The 17,072-nt window shown below is 62.5% G+C and overlaps 1 protein-coding gene across 9 annotated transcripts in view; it reads left to right on the top strand.

The window, feature by feature from the left end:
• CAMTA1 (calmodulin binding transcription activator 1) overlaps positions 1 to 17,072 on the top strand; it is a 683,296-nt gene that overhangs the window by 578,469 nt on the left and 87,755 nt on the right. For all 9 annotated transcript variants that reach the window (XM_059691394.1, XM_059691396.1, XM_059691393.1 and 6 more), the window contains one exon: positions 3,749 to 3,902. In XM_059691394.1, the coding sequence (XP_059547377.1) occupies positions 3,749 to 3,902 (154 nt within the window). The remainder of the gene's footprint in view (positions 1 to 3,748; positions 3,903 to 17,072) is intronic.

Genomic DNA, 17,072 nt, shown 5'->3' with positions numbered 1-17,072 from the left:
TCGGGACACACAGGGCTGTGCAGAGAGCGTCTGCGTTGTGAGTGGGTGAACCGCGGCCAGAAGCTTAGCTCTGGCCATTCTCTCGGGGGAAATCCATTTTGCTTGGTGTGGGGTTTGGCGGCAGAGGGACTCCACGCTCTCCAGCCCAGCAGCCTGGGGAGAAGGGCGGGGCCAGTCTTCGCTTTACAGACGAGGAAGGGATGGGACCTCCTTGTGCACAGCTCTTTCCAGAAGGTTCTGGAACATCTCTGAGACCTTTACTGGTCCTCAGCTCTCCCCTCCACAGCCCCAGCCGGCCCACGGGACCCCTCCCCCAGGCCTTTGACACCAGGCCAGGCCTCGTGGACTTTCGGGAGGTGTCATCCTCCAAGGTCATGCTCTCTTCAGGTGGGTGACCTCTGGCATCTTCATGGAAACCCCGTATGCAGGGAGGAGCCTGTGGACATGCTCTTGTCCCACCCCCACCCGTGGCCTGTCCTGGGTGCTGACCCCCGGGAAGCTTCGCACAGCGCAGGGCAGACCCAGCAAGCTGGCTGCACACTGTCCAGAACGGAGACTTCCGAGTCCTAGCTGGTCCGCTGGGCAGTGTCCTGGCCATGCTCCGCCCCTCCTGCCCCTCCACCCCACCATCCCACACTGGGCGCCCCCGATCCTCCCGCAGCCCACCTGCCCCGCGTGCAGAGCGGCGCTCACTGGGGATCTGACGTTGCTGTGAGCATTCCTGGGAACCGATACAACACAGGGACTCCATGGCTAATATATTTTTCTGCCAAAAACACCCAATAAAATGCACAACTAATGGATGAGATTGCAACATTGCCAAGAAGCGATGTGTGCCCCACACATCCAAACATACCTCGATCACGCTCTCTCCAAACCAGCCCCACCGGGAAGTCGGTACTTAAGATTCCACCAGGGACTTGGAGCTGCAGGAACCCAGGCCCTGGGGCAGGATCTGCGGTTACAATGGAGAGCGTGAAGCCGGCTTCCCAGCTTCCTAACCCCAACCAGCCCCAGCTCCTGCAGGGGCCGCGCTTCCTCCCAACTGTGTCAAGGCCGCTGAGAGGCTCAGCCCAGGGCGGGGCTCCGGGAAGGGCCTGGGACCTGATTCAAAAGGCTCAGAAGGAGAACTAGACCCCCAAGTCCATAGTTACAGGTGTGGGGCCCGGACCCCCGGTCTGTGAGCTCCTAACAGGTGCCGTCGCTGTGCCCTGGGGCGTTTTTTGAGCTGAGGGATTGAGTAGCCGCAGCCTCCATCGAATTCTCAGCGGCCTCGGACCCGGCCGAGGGTAGAGCCAGCCCTGCCTCCCAGCCTCCTAGCAGTGCTGTGCCCCTCATAGACTAGGAGACTGAAGCCAGATGTCAGCGGCACGCAAGCATGGAAAGGGAAGGGCGGGAAGTCCACCGTCAGTCTAGCTCAATTCCGCTGATGGAAGTGAACGGTGGTCATTGCCAATGCCGTGACAGCTCCGGGCCGTCCCCCGTGGCTGAGGAGATAAAGGAGGCGTACTGACTAAGATACAAACCCCGTCTCCATCCTGATACAGAGGGCGGGGTATCAGGGAGTACTTCCTGGAGGAGGAGGCGAGCGTGGTGCTTGTCCTCAAAGAATAGGTGGAGGCCAGTTATGTAAACACGGAGCTGGACGCTGAAGGGAGGGACAGCGCTTTCTGACATAGGAGAGTTCGGGGTGCTCTAGTGCAGGAATTAACTGGTTTGGGGTTTCGGTGTGTGGTGAAGGCGGCCCTCCTTGGCTCCCATGCCTGTCCTACCGCCTTGGTCTCCCACAGCCTTTGCTGGGTGCTCTGTGGGGCTCTGGGGCAGGAGGCTGCAGGTCTTTCATCTCCTGGGCGGCTGACATCCATCCAGTGTCCCCCGCAGGACCCAGCTCCTGCTCCAGGGCCAGGATCAGAGGCAGCCCCGGGCGGACGGCCCGCCGGCCCTGCAGCCCTTTGATCCTTCCTCGTCTTGCTCAGCAGCTGGTGCTGCCACCTGCCCAGGCACAGCTCAAGCAGGAGCTCCCAGCCCAGCGCAGCCCGGGAGGCCCTGTGCTGGTCCCAGGAAGAACACAGGGCAGGGACCCAGGTGTACCCCCCCCCTGGTCCTGGGCCACCTCACCCGTGCAATGAGGAGAGCAGGTCTGCAGCCCCCCTCCCTCTGGGGCACAAGGCAAGGATGCAGGGAAGCTGAGGCGGGAAAGCGCCGAGACCAAGCGAGACAGGCCAGCAGGTGTCTTGGCAGGACCTGAATTGGGAGTCAGAATCCTGGCTTCCGGCCCAGGCTCTGTCCCTGGCCAGACACACAGCTTCAGGCAGGTCACAGCTTCTCTGGGCTCAGTCCCCTCATTGTAGACAGAGGGTACCCTGCCCTGCCCGGCCCTGCCTGGCCCCGCCCTGCCCGCCCCACGCTGGCTAGCGCTGGCACCAAGCGAGATGACGCTGACAGTGCTCAGACCACAGCGCGTGTGCGCCGATGTCGGGTCCTCATCACTATTAAGGAGCATGAGAGCCGCCGTCCAGAAAAACTGCCGTTCCGGGCGGCTCCTGGTCGTGCTGATGTGATTTGCTGGGTAACTGAGCGTTGGCAAGGAAAAACCCTTATTGAAAAGCTTCTTAAATGGCGCCAGTCGACGTTCTTGCACTGGTCACGTGTCATCTCGGGCCTTTGCTAACGCGTTGATTGACCCCACAGTCACTCATTGCGTGGCTCTGACCAGATCCGAAAGGGTGACTGCAGACGCAGCTCCTCAGCGGGGCCCTCGAGCCACGGGCCTCGGGGCAACTCGTGGCCGGCGTCAGGCAGGAAACGCAGAGGCCACAGCTCCGGGAAAGAGAGATGGAAGGGGCCTTCCGGTGGCTTGTCTGTAGCGGCATCTCGATGTTCCCTCACGTTCCCTGACTGGGGAGGTTTTTCAGGGTCTTTCCAGCTGCGTTATAGAGCGACACGATTGCTTTTTACAAACGAAACCGGCCTGGCCTTCTGGGGGCCACGAGAAGCTGCTGCCCCGAGGGGCCCGGGCACGTCACTGTCAGAGCTGGTGGCGGGCGGGGGGGGGGGGGGCGAGGGCATTTTGAACTGAGTCTGGGGGACGAGGCCGACCCATCTGGGGACCAGCGGTGCCTGCAGGGTCCCCACGGGAGCGTTCTTTCCGTTCCGAGCTCCCAGGGGAGTGAGTGACGGCCGCCTAGGTGTCGCTCGGAAGGGCCCTGCTGATGGGGCTGTTTGCACAGGGAGAGGGACCCACCCTTACACGCGGGGCGCCTTCAACCTGGGGACCCCGTTTCCCCGCGGGAAGAGGTGGTGGAGTTTCCTGTGTCGGGAGGTCGTGCTGTGGTGAGGACGGGGGTGGGCACCGGCGGGCCCAGTGCCCCCGGGCAGCTGTTGGCATGAGGCCTAAGGTCCGGGGTGTGGGGTATAGATGGGTCTGACCGCGTGTGTGGCACTTCGTTGCACTGTGTGTAGAGCGGCGGTTCTCCGCTGGGGTAGTTGTGTCCCCCGGGGACGCTGGGCGGTGTCTGGCGCCGGTTCTAGTAGCTCCTGTAGGCTGGGGGTAAGGCATCGGGCAGGCAGGCGCCAGGGCTGCTGCTGGGCGCAGGGCGTCCCCCCGACAGTGCGTGTCAGCGGCCCCGAGGATGAGGAAGCTGGGCGTGCGGACACTCGGCCGGCCTGTGCCTGCTGGCGGGGGGTGGGGAGGCCTGGATGGACTCCACGCCACCTCATGCTGCCAGTCTCTGTGCTCTCCCCCCAGAACCCCGACATCGTCCTGGTGCACTATCTCAACGTCCCGGCCATCGAGGACTGTGGCAAGCCCTGCGGCCCCATCCTCTGCTCCATCAACACCGACAAGAAGGAGTGGGCGAAATGGACCAAGGAGGAGCTCATCGGGCAGCTGAAGCCGATGTGTGAGTAGCCGCGGCCGCCCGCCCAGGTCCCGCCCCGGGGCCCAGGCCAGTGGCATCCGGGCAGGTCAGGAGGCCCTCCATGGCCTCGGGGACCAGGTGTGGGAGCCCCTTCCCCTCGGATGGCAGTGACACAGTGACCCCGCTTTCCCTTGATCCTCACGCCCATGTGACAGGTGAGACAGGCGAGGCTCAGAGGCACAAAGCAACAGGAAAGAGGAGCAGAGCCCAGAGAGCGGGGACCGCTGCCCCCTGGTGGCAGGCAGGAGTTGGGGGAGGCCTGGGGATCCGGGAGCGCTGCCCGGAGCTGGGTGCCTCACCCTCGCCCTCTGCTCCTGGACAGGAGGCCTCGCGCCCTGAGTGGGAGGCACAGGGACCATGGGGCCGAGCTGGCCTTCACTGTGCCGGCACGGCGGTGCGTTCCGAAGCATCTGTCGGGTGCGAACCACCGAGTGCAAAGCTCCGGTGAGTCCAGAAAGCTGGGCCTCGGCTGCCACCCCATTTCCATGGGCCGTGGCTCCCGGCGGCCACTAGTGGGGCTCCATGGCCTCTCCTGCCCCCTTGGACACCTGGGCTCAGGAGAACCAGACTCAGAGCGGGTGAGCGGCCCCTCAGAGCCCATGCGCCTGGGGAGGGGGCTGTGGGGAAGAAGCCGCTGGGCGCCATGTACAGGGAGCAGCGGAAATGCCTTCCCGGAGGAGTGAGGGCCCCGTCTCTGGGAGGGTCCAAGCTAAATCCAGGTACGCTGCAGTAGCCCGCTAATCCTGAGAGTCCCACAGTGCTCAGATCGGGGGACCCCCCTCATCCCAAGGTCGGGGATGGGGATCAGGAGCGACAGAGGGGTCTGTACGGCCTCAGGGGCTCCGACCAGCTTGCCCCTGATGCTGCTGCTGCCACCAGGAACCTTGAGCCAGGTGGCCTGGGGCCTCGGGGCTCAGGCTGCGTCCCCTCCCGATGGACAAGGGGGCTAAGCTCCATGAACTCCAGGGTAGACACCAGGCCTCGGGCGTTTACCTGGAGGGACCCAAAGGCCTGCTCGAGTCTGCGGTGCATCGAGCAAATCATGTAAAACTGCAGCAAACCCCCATAAAGCTCGTAGCCTGGGTTCTCTGGGGTTTGGGGCGGGAGCCCAGCACCGCGCAAACACGTAGAATGCACGTGTGTGCGTGGCTCCGGTCACAGACACGCAGCCTGGGACAGGGCCCGGAAGTGGGGGGATGGGAGCTCTCGGTGCCAACGCGGCCGGGCACAGGCAGGGCGCGGCCGGGTGCTCGGGAAGCAGAGGCGCCTCGAGCCAGGAAGGCGTCAGATTCGGTTCCAGGCGCAGGCGTGCCACCCGCGCTGCAGCCAAACCCATTAGCTTCATCACATTTCCACATAAATCACATTCCTTCGAAGGCTTCACAGTGTGATCTCCCGAGGTTTCCCAATTTCCCTGCCCCACAGCAGAGTTGTCAGTGGTTTCATCAAAACGCTGTCTTCTCGGCGGCAAGGGGAGCTCGGACCTGCAGCCTCTGCCTCGGCCGCTGCGAGACGGGGCTCGTGGTCTTCAGCTCTGGGGTCTCACAAACGCCCGGGGAAGCCAGAGGGACGGAGAGCCCCCCCTGATTCCTGCGGCTGTGTCCTTTGGTCCCTGGGGGCTTGCCTTCCACCGGCACCCTGAGGGATGCCTCCTCCAGGTTAAAAGAGGAAACAGGAAAATGTGATGTCTGATAGGAATCCCCCAGGTGCTCCCTAACGCTTCCTCTCCGTCCCCCGCAAGCCCTTCCGTGGCAGTTAGGATGCGGGCCCTGCTGCCGAGGCAAAGGCCAAGAGACTGGAGGCTTCCATAAGCGAGAAGGAGATTTCCACGTAGCAGGTGGAGGTTGACGTGGCAGCCCAGTGTCAGGGATCCGCCATCAGGGCTCCCACCAGCTGGTCGCTCTGCTGTTCCTAGGGTGTCGCCTTCTCTCACGTGGCCCAGGATGGCAACTCCAGCTCCCGCCATCACAACTGCATTCCAGCCAGTGGAAGCAGAAATGAGAAAGTGGGGGGCAATCATTTTCCCCTTAAGAACAGGGCCCAAATGCCCATACTTATATTCATAGGTCATTGGCCAGGATTTGGTCACATGGTCACCCCTGGTTGCAAGGGAGTCTGGGAAGTGTAGTCTTTTGCTAAGCACTACCATCCTAACATACCTTGGGGACTAGGGTTCTGCGTGTGCGTCGCTCAGGGCTGAGTGGAGCTGAGCTCAAGCCGGGTGCCCCTGTTGGACCTCCACGGAGACCTGCTCAGCTCAGGGCTGAGGGTTAGCTCAGTTCCCGTCCGTGGGTTGGCGCTTATAGAATCCAAGTGAACGGGACCTAAGGCTTAGCGTGTCTCCTCCTGGAAACTGGGGTCTGTTCCAATGCAGCTGCTCTGAGCAAGCACCAGCCTTGGGCCCAGCCAACTGCCAGCGCACAAGAGAGGGCTGGGCAGGTGGGGTCCTCCCCGCCCAGGTCCAACGAGCTCTGTGCCACATCCTGCCCACCTGGTGGGAAACGTGCTCAGTGCGGGAATGGAGGCCATGTTGAGTGTGGAGGGGATGGAGGTTGTGTTGAGTGTGGAGGGGATGGAGGTTGTGTTGAGTGTGGAGGGGATGGAGGCCGTGTTGAGTGTGGAGGGGATGGAGGCCGTGTTGAGTGTGGAGGGGATGGAGGTTGTGTTGAGTGTGGAGGGGATGGAGGCCGTGTTGAGTGTGGAGGGGATGGAGGTTGTGTTGAGTGTGGAGGGGATGGAGGTTGTGTTGAGTGTGGAGGGGATGGAGGCCGTGTTGAGTGTGGAGGGGATGGAGGCCGTGTTGAGTGTGGAGGGGATGGAGGTTGTGTTGAGTGTGGAGGGGATGGAGGCCGTGTTGAGTGTGGAGGGGATGGAGGTTGTGTTGAGTGTGGAGGGGATGGAGGCCGTGTTGAGTGTGGAGGGGACGGAGGTTGTGTTGAGTGTGGAGGGGATGGAGGCCGTGTTGAGTGTGGAGGGGATGGAGGCCGTGTTGAGTGTGGAGGGGATGGAGGCCGTGTTGAGTGTGGAGGGGATGGAGGTTGTGTTGAGTGTGGAGGGGATGGAGGTTGTGTTGAGTGTGGAGGGGATGGAGGTTGTGTTGAGTGTGGAGGGGATGAAGATTGTGTTGAGTGTGGAGGGGATGGAGGCCGTGTTGAGTGTGGAGGGGATGGAGGTTGTGTTGAGTGTGGAGGGGATGGAGGCCGTGTTGAGTGTGGAGGGGATGGAGGCCGTGTTGAGTGTGGAGGGGACGGAGGCCGTGTTGAGTGTGGAGGGGATGGAGGTTGTGTTGAGTGTGGAGAGGATGGAGGCCGTGTTGAGTGTGGAGGGGATGGAGGTTGTGTTGAGTGTGGACAGGATGGAGGTTGTGTTGAGTGTAGAGGGGATGAAGATTGTGTTGAGTGTGGAGGGGATGGAGGCCGTGTTGAGTGTGGAGGGGATGGAGGTTGTGTTGAGTGTGGAGGGGATGGAGGCCGTGTTGAGTGTGGAGGGGATGGAGGCCGTGTTGAGTGTGGAGGGGATGGAGGCCGTGTTGAGTGTGGAGGGGACGGAGGCCGTGTTGAGTGTGGAGGGGATGGAGGTTGTGTTGAGTGTGGAGAGGATGGAGGCCGTGTTGAGTGTGGAGGGCATGGAGGTTGTGTTGAGTGTGGACAGGATGGAGGTTGTGTTGAGTGTGGAGGGGATGAAGATTGTGTTGAGTGTGGAGGGGATGGAGGCCGTGTTGAGTGTGGAGGGGATGGAGGTTGTGTTGAGTGTGGAGAGGATGGAGGCCGTGTTGAGTGGAAGTGGGTAGAGGTCATGGTGAAGGGGGTGGAGCCCATATTGAGTGGGGGGGTTTGAGGGTGCTGTCCGGGCTCCCAGCCATCCTGAGTCACCGTCACCTGTGGTCCTGGAGCACCTGCAGCCTGCTGGTGTCTGGGGAGCCAGGGTCTCCGCCCCTTCCCATGTGCTCTCAGGGAGCACATTCCCAGCCTCTGCACTGCCTGGCCAGCACAACCAGCCCCCGGGCCCCGGCAAGGCCAGTGCGCTGAGAGGGGAGCTCCACCTGCTGAGGAATGTCTCAGATGGCGGAGTAGCGGAGACTAGAAAGGAGCAGGCTAATTAGCAGGCACCTGCCTCTCCCAGGAGCTCCTCACCCGCATGTTAAGCCACCAGAGCCTGGTCTCCAGGGCCCCCCAGGCCCTCCCTGCTACAACACCCATGCCCTGGGCTGTATAGGCAATGCCTCTGTTGTTCTCTCATCCTTTTCCAGACAAAGACCAAAGATGCAGCAAGAGGGGAAGTGTTTATTTGTTTTGCTTTTTTGCTTAGATTGTAATCCTGGTGATTATAGAAATATCAAGAAGTAAAATCAACAAAGGCTTTCCCTTTCCCAACCCTGCACCAAACCCCGTTCCTGGTCGATTAGCGCCACCTGGTGGCCAGTAGCAGCAGAGCGGCTCAGAGAGGCGAACCCTCCGAAAGAGCCAGACTCCCCAGCCAGGCTCTGGAGCCTGCAGACCCGGCACTGTCCCAGCCCTGCCTGGGACCTGGTGCCTGGGATGTGGTGGGAGGCGTCTTAGACCTGCTCTGCCACTCTGGGGCCGTGGCCTTGGGGTGAGGCTGGAGCGCACCTCCTTTCCTCTCCGCCTCAGTCATCACCTGGCCGATGCAAGGTGGAGGGGCTGGCGCTCCCCTGACAGAGGACATGCTCCCACATCTCGGCCAGAGTCTGTGGGCGGTGGAGGGGCAGTTAGCACAGCAAGTCCCAGAGGTGCTGCCTCAGGAGCAGCAGGCGGGGCGCCTGAGACCAGAGGTGAAAGTGGGGGGGGGCGGGGAGGGGGCGTCAGGCTGGGGAGGGGAGGTTGCTGTCAGGAAGGGTTGGAGGGTTTATTTCCAGCCAGAAGTGTTCACTTGGACGCATTTCCCAGTGTCCCCACCTCTCAAGGAGTGAGGGACCGGGAGTCAGGAATGAGCTGGGCATGTCCAGGCTGCTCACCCCTGGGGCTCAGGGCAGCCAGAGTGGCCAAGGTGCCCCCAGTCCTCCTGGCCCGCACAACCTGGGCAGATGCTGGCTCCATGCCAGGGCAGAGGTCCACGTCACAGACACGCGGGCAGGTTGGTGAAAAGGTGGGCTCCTGCCTCCAAGACGCCCTGTCCCACGGGTCTGAGCGGCCCCAGGCACCTGCGTTTTTAACAAGCAAGACTCTCGTGCTTTTTGAGAGCTCGCAGCCTGCAGCAGGCGCAGCCAGACGCCACCCAGGAGCCCCGCGGAGATCAGGCCACAGGCCGGTTACGCACCAGCTGGTTCCCACGTGGCTGGGAAGGAAGCAGACGCGGGATGGGGGGGAGGGGGGCGGCAGTGCGGATCTCCAACATGCAGAAGAATGGGGGGGGCGGGGGCCGTGTGAGGTCTCTCCGTAGACTCTGGGGTAAGACCTGCGACTCTACCACTTTCCTTGGGTTGAAAGTGAGATGTTAGTGCCAGGCACATACGGGGTCTGGCCGGACACTTACGGCCGTGAAGTCCTGAGAAACACCCCGGGGTGCCATAAAGGAAGCACGCCTGTGTCCCTGCGGTGGGCCCAGGCCCGGGCCCAGTGGATGGAGCCCAGGAGGCCCGGAAGGTTCTCTCCCCGCCTGTGTCTGCAGGAAGTGGACTCACTGCTGGGGTGAGGACAGGGAGGGGCCTGGGGGAACTTCCCTGCCCGTCGGGTGTCCCCTCGGTTAGAGTTGCTGCTCAGGGAGAGGCCGGGTGGGTCCCCGCAAGCCCCCAGTCCTAGCAGAATGCCTTCCGGCGCCTCCCCGCCTGGCCCCCGGGCGAGCAGGCGTGGGCCTCAGGGCAAGGCTCCTCTTAGTGTGGGGCCCGCTCCTTTCTCCGGCTGTGCAGGGAGGACCCAGGCTTATTGTGCAAATGAGCCTTTTTCCCTCTGGCTAAATTTTATTTAGTGGAATTGTCCCCCACGGAGCAGGAAAAGAGAAATACTTTTGATTTCCTGTCACTGCCGGCTAGTGCCACTCCAGCTACTTGGGCGCCACCCCCCCCCCACCCCCCCAACCCCCACCCCTGTTCCCGTCACAAAAGTCCCAGCTCTGCAGTGAGCTTGGTAGGGGCGCCTCTGTGCTGGAGTGGCACGTGCCTGACCGTGACCCGGAGCCACACAGCCCTGCTCATCCTACCAGTGGTTTCGTTAAAGTGAGAATTTGCTGCCAACATTGAAACCTCCGGGCTTTCAGCTTCTCTCTGAAAATGGGAGGTTCTGGGCCAGTGAGGGGCCCAGGGGCAGCTCCCTCCCCCTTCAGTGGCACCTGGCTCCCTGCAACGGGGGTGGCGTGGAGGAGGCACCTGAGCCCAAGGTCCCCCGAGAAGCAGATGGAAACCATCTGGGATCCCGCTGGGTCCCTGCCAACACCCCCACCCCCTGCCAGGGGCCCGAGGGGCGGTCACTCCTGCCCTCTCTCCCCTGACCTGCGCCAGGAGGATGGGCTGCCGTTAGCCCCGCTGAGAAGATGGTCCCAGGGCCCACGTGACTCCTGGGTCAGGGGTGACCCTTCCTCTCTCTCGGCCAAACTGCACCTCTGACATCACTGACAAGCGGAGAGCTGCCAGAGCGTTCCCCTTTTACTGCAGCGTGAAGAATGGCGGCCTCCATGACAGCGACACTGACCAGTCAGGGATTCCGAGAGCCTTGGAGTGGCAGGGCCGTGGGTGAGAAACACCGCCAAGGCCGCTCCGTCACCGAGCCCCGAGGACTCGTCTGAGCGGCCACTGCAGAGGCGCAGGGAGCGCCAGGCCCAGTGGCCAGGGTCTCCTGACGTCAGAGCTGTCAGGGCTCCTCCTGGGGGAACCCTGTTCCTGCCCCTCCCCCCGAGGTCAGAGGTCATCCCACCTGGAACAGGACCTGCTGTGCTGAGTCTCAGGTCTCTGCCCTCTGCCCTCTGCCCTCTCCTGCACCACTACCACTGGAGCAAGCTTGTGCCTCCAGCCAGAAGACAGGAAGTGGGGTCCTGATGCCCTGCGCCCCCAAACACCCGGAGCCAGGCACCGACAGCTCCTTCAGCAGCCGGCACACACGTCCCCGAGTGCACATGCCGCCCGTCCCCAGCCAGCCTCCGAGCCCCTGGAAATGAGATTTCTGAAAACGTCCTCAGGACCCGCGGAGAATGAGAGTTGAGGGCGAGACGGGGAAATTGAATAGTATGTGGGTGTCTGGATATGAGAAGTTAAATCTAATGAAAATGTTATCCAGTTGAACCAAGAAATCAGAAGCAGGGCCTTTATTCCTGTCAACAAGAATACAGTGAAAATTAAACCAACGCCGCTGCCATTTCCCACTGACCTTGTTGCCATGGAGACAGCCTTCCCGTGTCAACAACCCGGAGGAATCCAATTGGGCTCATTCATGCATTGAGAGGCACGCGCGCTCCCCTCCCTCCCACCTCCGTCTCATGGTCCCTAAATAGGGTGACCACGCGTCCCGGTCGCCGGGGAGCGTCCCAGTTTACACCGTTGTCCAGCCATGACCATGGCGCCCTGTCTGTCTCCAAGGTGACCTGTCTGGGCAGCATGCTGAAAGGGCACCCTTTTCGCCTGGCCTGTTTGGCTCAGTGGACAGAGCATCGGCCTGCGGACCAAAGGGTCCTGGGTTCAGTTCCAATCAAGGGCACGTACCTCGGTGGCAGGCTCCTCCCCAGCCCGGGGCCCTGGCCGGGGCTTGTTCAGGAGGCAACCAATCAATGTGCTTCTCTCATATCAGTGTTCCTCTGTCTTTCCCTCTCTCTTCCACTCTCCCTAAAAATCAATGGAAAATATCCCCGGGTGAGGATTAAGGAAAAAAAAAAAATGGTCACCCTCTCCATGGGCCTTTCTGCGTGCTGAGTGCATTGCAGGAGAAATGGCTGCGTCCCCGCTGACGGGGCGGGAGGAAGGGGCACCCACGGACCCCTGTTGGGTGGGCGTTTCTTTGTCACCAACATGCCGCTTGCCACCTGCTCACACAGCACCGAGAACCCTGCCGTGCCCAGAAGCCAAGTCATGGCCCAGGCTCCAGCCCTCCCAGTCCTCTGCTAGGAGTGACTGCCCTGGGGTGGGGCCGTGTATGTCCTTGTCCTTGTCCAGTTTCTTCCCAACGTGTTGCCAGCCTGACGTTTCAGAGCAGAAAGGGTCTCTCCCTGGGGACCCCAATCCTGGCGGCCTCAGATCTCCCGTGGGCACCACTGAATCCCAGTCCCACTTCTCTGTATGTCTTTAAAGTCCCTTAGCGAACAGTGACGTGGTCAGGGGAACCACAGAGAGGCACGCACCCATTTGGCAGATGAGGAAACCGAGGCCAAGAGGAATCAAAGGCCTTCCTTACATCTTACGCATGGGGCCAGCCTGACACAGGCTCTCGGCATTTCTGGGGCCCAGCCCCTTCCTCCCGCACAGCGAGCTCAGGCGCTGGGCTGGGGTTCGCTCTGCCCTTCAGTCAAGTCCCACCACCGCTTAGGGTCGCCGCGTCAGGGGACAACCAAGAGGAACTGCCTCTGGGTCCCCATCTCTGACAAGGTGAGTCCCCTCCCCACCACAACCCCCAAACGCTGCTCCCCGAAAGCCCCAGCTCCTCTGGGAGGAGTCTTCCTCTGGGTTCTTTCATAGAAATTCCCCATAAATGCTCAATCTCCGCTATGAGCGTGGAACCCAGAGGCCCAGGTTTAGCCCTGAGCCTGGCTCCTGGCCCAGGCCCCCCTCCCTCTCTTGCTGGCTCCAGACCCTCCAGGGGCAGGTCACAGCAGGTCCCACCCTCTCCCCTGCACCCTGGGGGCCCGGCCGGGGTCCTCTCCCTGGTCTGGGTGGCCTGGCCAGCTCAGGGGCCCACGCTCTGGCCCAACTGTCCAGCTGTCCTGGCCCCGGGAAGGAAGGTCACGAGGGAGAAGCCAGGGTTCAGAGCCTGGCCATTCTGAGATGATGGCATCCTCTGTAGCCAGAGAGGGCAGGACCCGGCGGGGTGGGTGGCAGGCTGGGGGTCAGCACCTGGCCCAGCCCCAGGTTACTGGGGTTCCTGCACCATCACCAGCAACGCCCCCCCCCCCATAAACTGGACACCCTCTCTCCAGGAAGTGACGTGAGTGTAGCTTTGAGTGGAAGGGATCTCCGCCCCTGGATGGGGCCGCACCCCCTCATCCATCCAGGCGTTCCTGGGTCCCGGAAGGGGTGCAGCGTGAAGAGCCTGCCTCTGCAGCCCCTCCCCGCCCCTTCTCTGCAATGTCAGTCACGTAACTTCTCGCGTCTTGGTTCTCAAATTAATAAATGCGACGATAATTCTTCCTCAGAGGGTGGTTGAGAGATTAGAGATGTAATCTCTATGCCAGGGGGTGGAATACCACAGGCTCTGCGGCTTAAAGGAATTAATTTTCTCAGTCCGGAGACAGAAGTCCAGGATCAAGGTGTCGGTCGGCTGGGTAGGTTTCCGGGGAGGCCCAGTTTCCGGGCTTGCAGACGGCCGCCTTCTCGCTGTGTCCTCCCCCGGCCTTGCCCTGCGTGTGCACAATCCTGGTGCCTCTTCCTCTTCTGACAGGGCACGAGTCCTGCTGGGTTAGGACCCACCCTTAGGACCTCATGTAACCTTGTTCATCTCTGAAAGGCCCTGTCTCCAAACACAGTCACCTTGGGGTCCGGGCTCCAACCTAAGAATGTTGGGGCACACGATTCTGTCCATGCAGGGGTGACAGCGGCGCTAGACCTGGGCTCAGGGCCCGTCTGCCCCAGCCACAGCTTTCCACCTCTCCCCTGGGCGGGGATGGAGCAGCCAGCCCCATGTGGGGTCACCCCACCCTCCCCCTAGCCCCGCCTTCACATCTCAATTACTCTCTCCCAGCGGTTGGCCGCCTCTCGGGCAAATTGTTCATGAGAAGATGCTCTCCAAAGCTCGGCCACACGCTGCTGTCATTGATTTCGTTTTGATTATTCATATTAGCCAGAGCGCCGCTGTCTAGCCATGGGTGGTGATTAGCACAAGTGTTGGGCACAGGCCAGGTCCGTGCTGGCGTGGGCCTGTGGGTTCCTGCGACAGCCACCCCAGCCCAGCCGCCTCTCGGGGACCAGTCCTCACGCAGGGCAGCTGCAGGCGCCCAGCCAGAGCCTGTGACGGGCCCCGGCATGTGTGGCCCAGGGCAGGGGCGGGACTGCTGGGGGAGCCACAGGAGCCCCCCACTTCCAGGGGCCGGCAGGGCCCCCCTGGCCGCTCCGGTCCTATGCCGGCTCATGGAGGAGCCAGCTTGGCCACGCTCGCCCTCTCTGGTACCTTCCCTGGCCTAGCCTTCCTGGGCAAGCAGGTCCCCTCCACCGCCTGAGCAGCCCCGGGACCCCGCCCAGCCGGAACATTCCGGACGCCCTCCATCCTGTCCTCTGGGCCAGGTGGCCGACTGTGGCCTGCGAATGCGGAGCCGGGTGCCTCCACCGAGACTCAGTGAGAGGGGACTGCTGGGGCCAGAGCCCCCAGGAGGCGATTTTCTGGGAATTCCCTTTCCTCCTTCGGTGCCCCCACCCAGGTCGTGGCCTGGCCTTTTGTCAAGTGCACTTTCGCCGCAGTTCCCGGCTGCTGAGTTCAGGAGGGGGAGGGGTCAGCGTGCGGTTAGTAACAGTCCTCTCTCAAAGCGCGCCTTCCCCGGGGAACCTCCCTTCCCGCTGATTCATTACCTGGTCGGAAGCAGAGCGTGACACGTTAAAGCCGTCTTGATAGCATTTGATATTCAGCACTAACGACTCCCACACCGAGGAGGGCTTCCCCCAGAGCGGGAGGGAGGCGATCTGCACATTGGATGTTCCGAGACAGTCGGCGATTTGCATTAAAGCATCCAGAAACCCTCTGCTTGCAATCTGTCAGCTTCCCTGGTTTCATCTTATAGCCCTGCCAGCAGGAGGGGGAGCAGCAGCCGCCGTGGGGGCCGAGCAGAGCCTGGTCTGGGCACCTTGGTCGGGGTGGCGTGGACCCGGTCAGGGACGTGGTCAGGGAGGACGGGGACCTGGTCGGGGACCTGGTCAGGGGTGACGGGGCCCTGGTTAGAGGTGACAGGGACCTGGTCGAGGAAGACAGGGACCTGGTCAGGCACAGATGCCCGAGGTGTCTGCCACTCGGAGATTGGCAAGCTTACCCTGCCCCCAAGACCTTTGGGTGAGGTGTGGCCGCGTGGCTAGAAACCAGACGGGGAGCTCATCTCCCCAGACAGCCAAGCTCGGACTCGTGGCGTCCCTGAGGACACCTGTCTGGTCCTGTGATGAGTCGCCCAAGGTGGACGCCCTGTGATGCCCTGGTGATGAGCCCCAGGCGGTCCTCCTCGGCCTGCAGACCTGAGGAGCTGAGGCTCAGGCTGTGTGTGCGCCATCCTGCCTGCCTCCGAGGTCTCCTGAGAGCGTCTTCAGACAGCTGGGCACTGCCCGGGCCTAGGACCCAGAATCTCCTGCCGGTGCTGGGCGGATGCGGGACAGACCATCTGCGGGTGCAGCAGTGTCAGGGGAGGGCCCTCGGGTCCTGCGCTCTGTCCCCACACCCGGCTCCGTGTCCTCATCTATAAAAGGAGGAGCCTGAGGAGGGTCCTCAGCCAGGGGGCAGGCCAGGGCCCTGAGCCTCACCCCTGCCTCAGCCAGGCCCCCTCTGCTCTCGCCCGGCTTCCATGTTGCGTTTCGGGGCGAAGGTTTCTTTGAGCAAAGGGCTCCGCAGCTGTGATGAGGGTTACAACCCCAGCCTGGGCCTTCCCTTCAGCTGCCAGGGACAAGGTGGATAAGCTCCCCAAGGGAGCCCAAGGCCAAGGCTGCCCGCCCGAGGAGAGGGGGGGCGGTAAAGCCACCACCACCCTCTGTGTGTGCCCATCCATCGTGCTCTGAACAGGCGCACACAACTGCGCCCCAGATCCAGGCAGCTCGGTGAGCCCGGGGCAGAAGTCATCAGCACCGCCCCGCTTCCCCTGACGACCTGCTGGGTGGGATCCAAGAGCCGCATGACAGGACCGTGGGCCCCGGTGCTGAAGAAGGTGCTGGAGGCTGAGCCCTAAGGGCTCCAGAAGGGCCTCTTCAGGGTGGCACGGAGGTCAAGGGCCGCGAGCCAGCAGCATGCAGGCCCGGAAGGATCCTGGCAGATCCCAACCCTCACCAGTGGGGTTTCCTTTGCAAAACCACTGACGTTCCACATCCAGGTGCGGACAGGGAGCGGGGCACGGGGTGCACGCCCTGGAGCTCTCCCTCTGCCCCCGCGCAAAGGCTGAGCATCTGTGATTGCACAGCAAGCACCCCGTGGCCATAGCATCAGCCGGCCGCCACAACTGGTGTCTCGTGCTGGGTGTCACCATCATCGCCGTGAATGGCTGTGACAACAGCGGCTCTTTGCTGGAGACACAGGACGTGCGGGGTGGTGGACCAATCGGGTTCCCTCCGCGTCAGCATGCCGGGCAGATACTGTTAGATTCCCGCTGTACAGATGAGGACACTGGGCTCAGAGGCTTATACTCAGATTTACACAGCAAGGAAAGACCGAAATCTGGACTCCAGTCCGGGTGTGAATTTGATTGGGCTCCGCCCCTGTGTGGACTGTGTCCTTGTCCATCTGTGTCCAGGAGCCCCTCATAGACAAGGGCATGAGCTGTGAGCTGTGACCGCTCTTCCCCCGGGTCCCTGTGAGAGAAGCTCAGCCAGAGGAGAAAGGACGTCCTCGCAGCTGCAAAGCCATTGCCTCTCCCTGGCGTGACCTGGGCCCTGCTCCTCCTCCCAGGCCACCTGCACCCAGCGTCCCCCGCTCAGCAGCCTGGTCCCTCCTGGAGCCCGGCTGTGGATTCACTGCCTCCAGTGCTGGCTCCCCAGAGCCTCCAGCGCTGGGCTGTACTGGGCCAACATGCCACCCCGGGCCTGGCCAGCTCTCGGCCTGTGGGGGCGGGGGTGGGGGGGTGGCGGGGAGTGGGGGGCGTGAACCGCAGTCAGTCCGCACACTCAGCGCAGTCAGTCCGCACACTCAGCGGGCGAGTTGGTTTATTTTCGGGTCCCGGCCCATCCTGCCAGCAGGTGGGGAGACAGCCCTCGGCCCTGCGGGTGCCACTCAGGGTGGCCGTCACCTGTGGGTACCACTGCCCTGGCCACATGGGCCCTGCAGGCCTGTCCCCTCAGCCCCTCGAGGCCGAGAAGTCAGGTGGGAAGAAAGCGTGGCCCTG

The sequence above is a fragment of the Myotis daubentonii genome, chromosome 3 (assembly GCF_963259705.1).
Source record: "Myotis daubentonii chromosome 3, mMyoDau2.1, whole genome shotgun sequence".
NCBI lineage: Eukaryota > Metazoa > Chordata > Mammalia > Chiroptera > Vespertilionidae > Myotis > Myotis daubentonii.
Note: the sequence above shows the minus strand (reverse complement) of the source record. Positions and strands in the feature narration are given on the sequence as shown.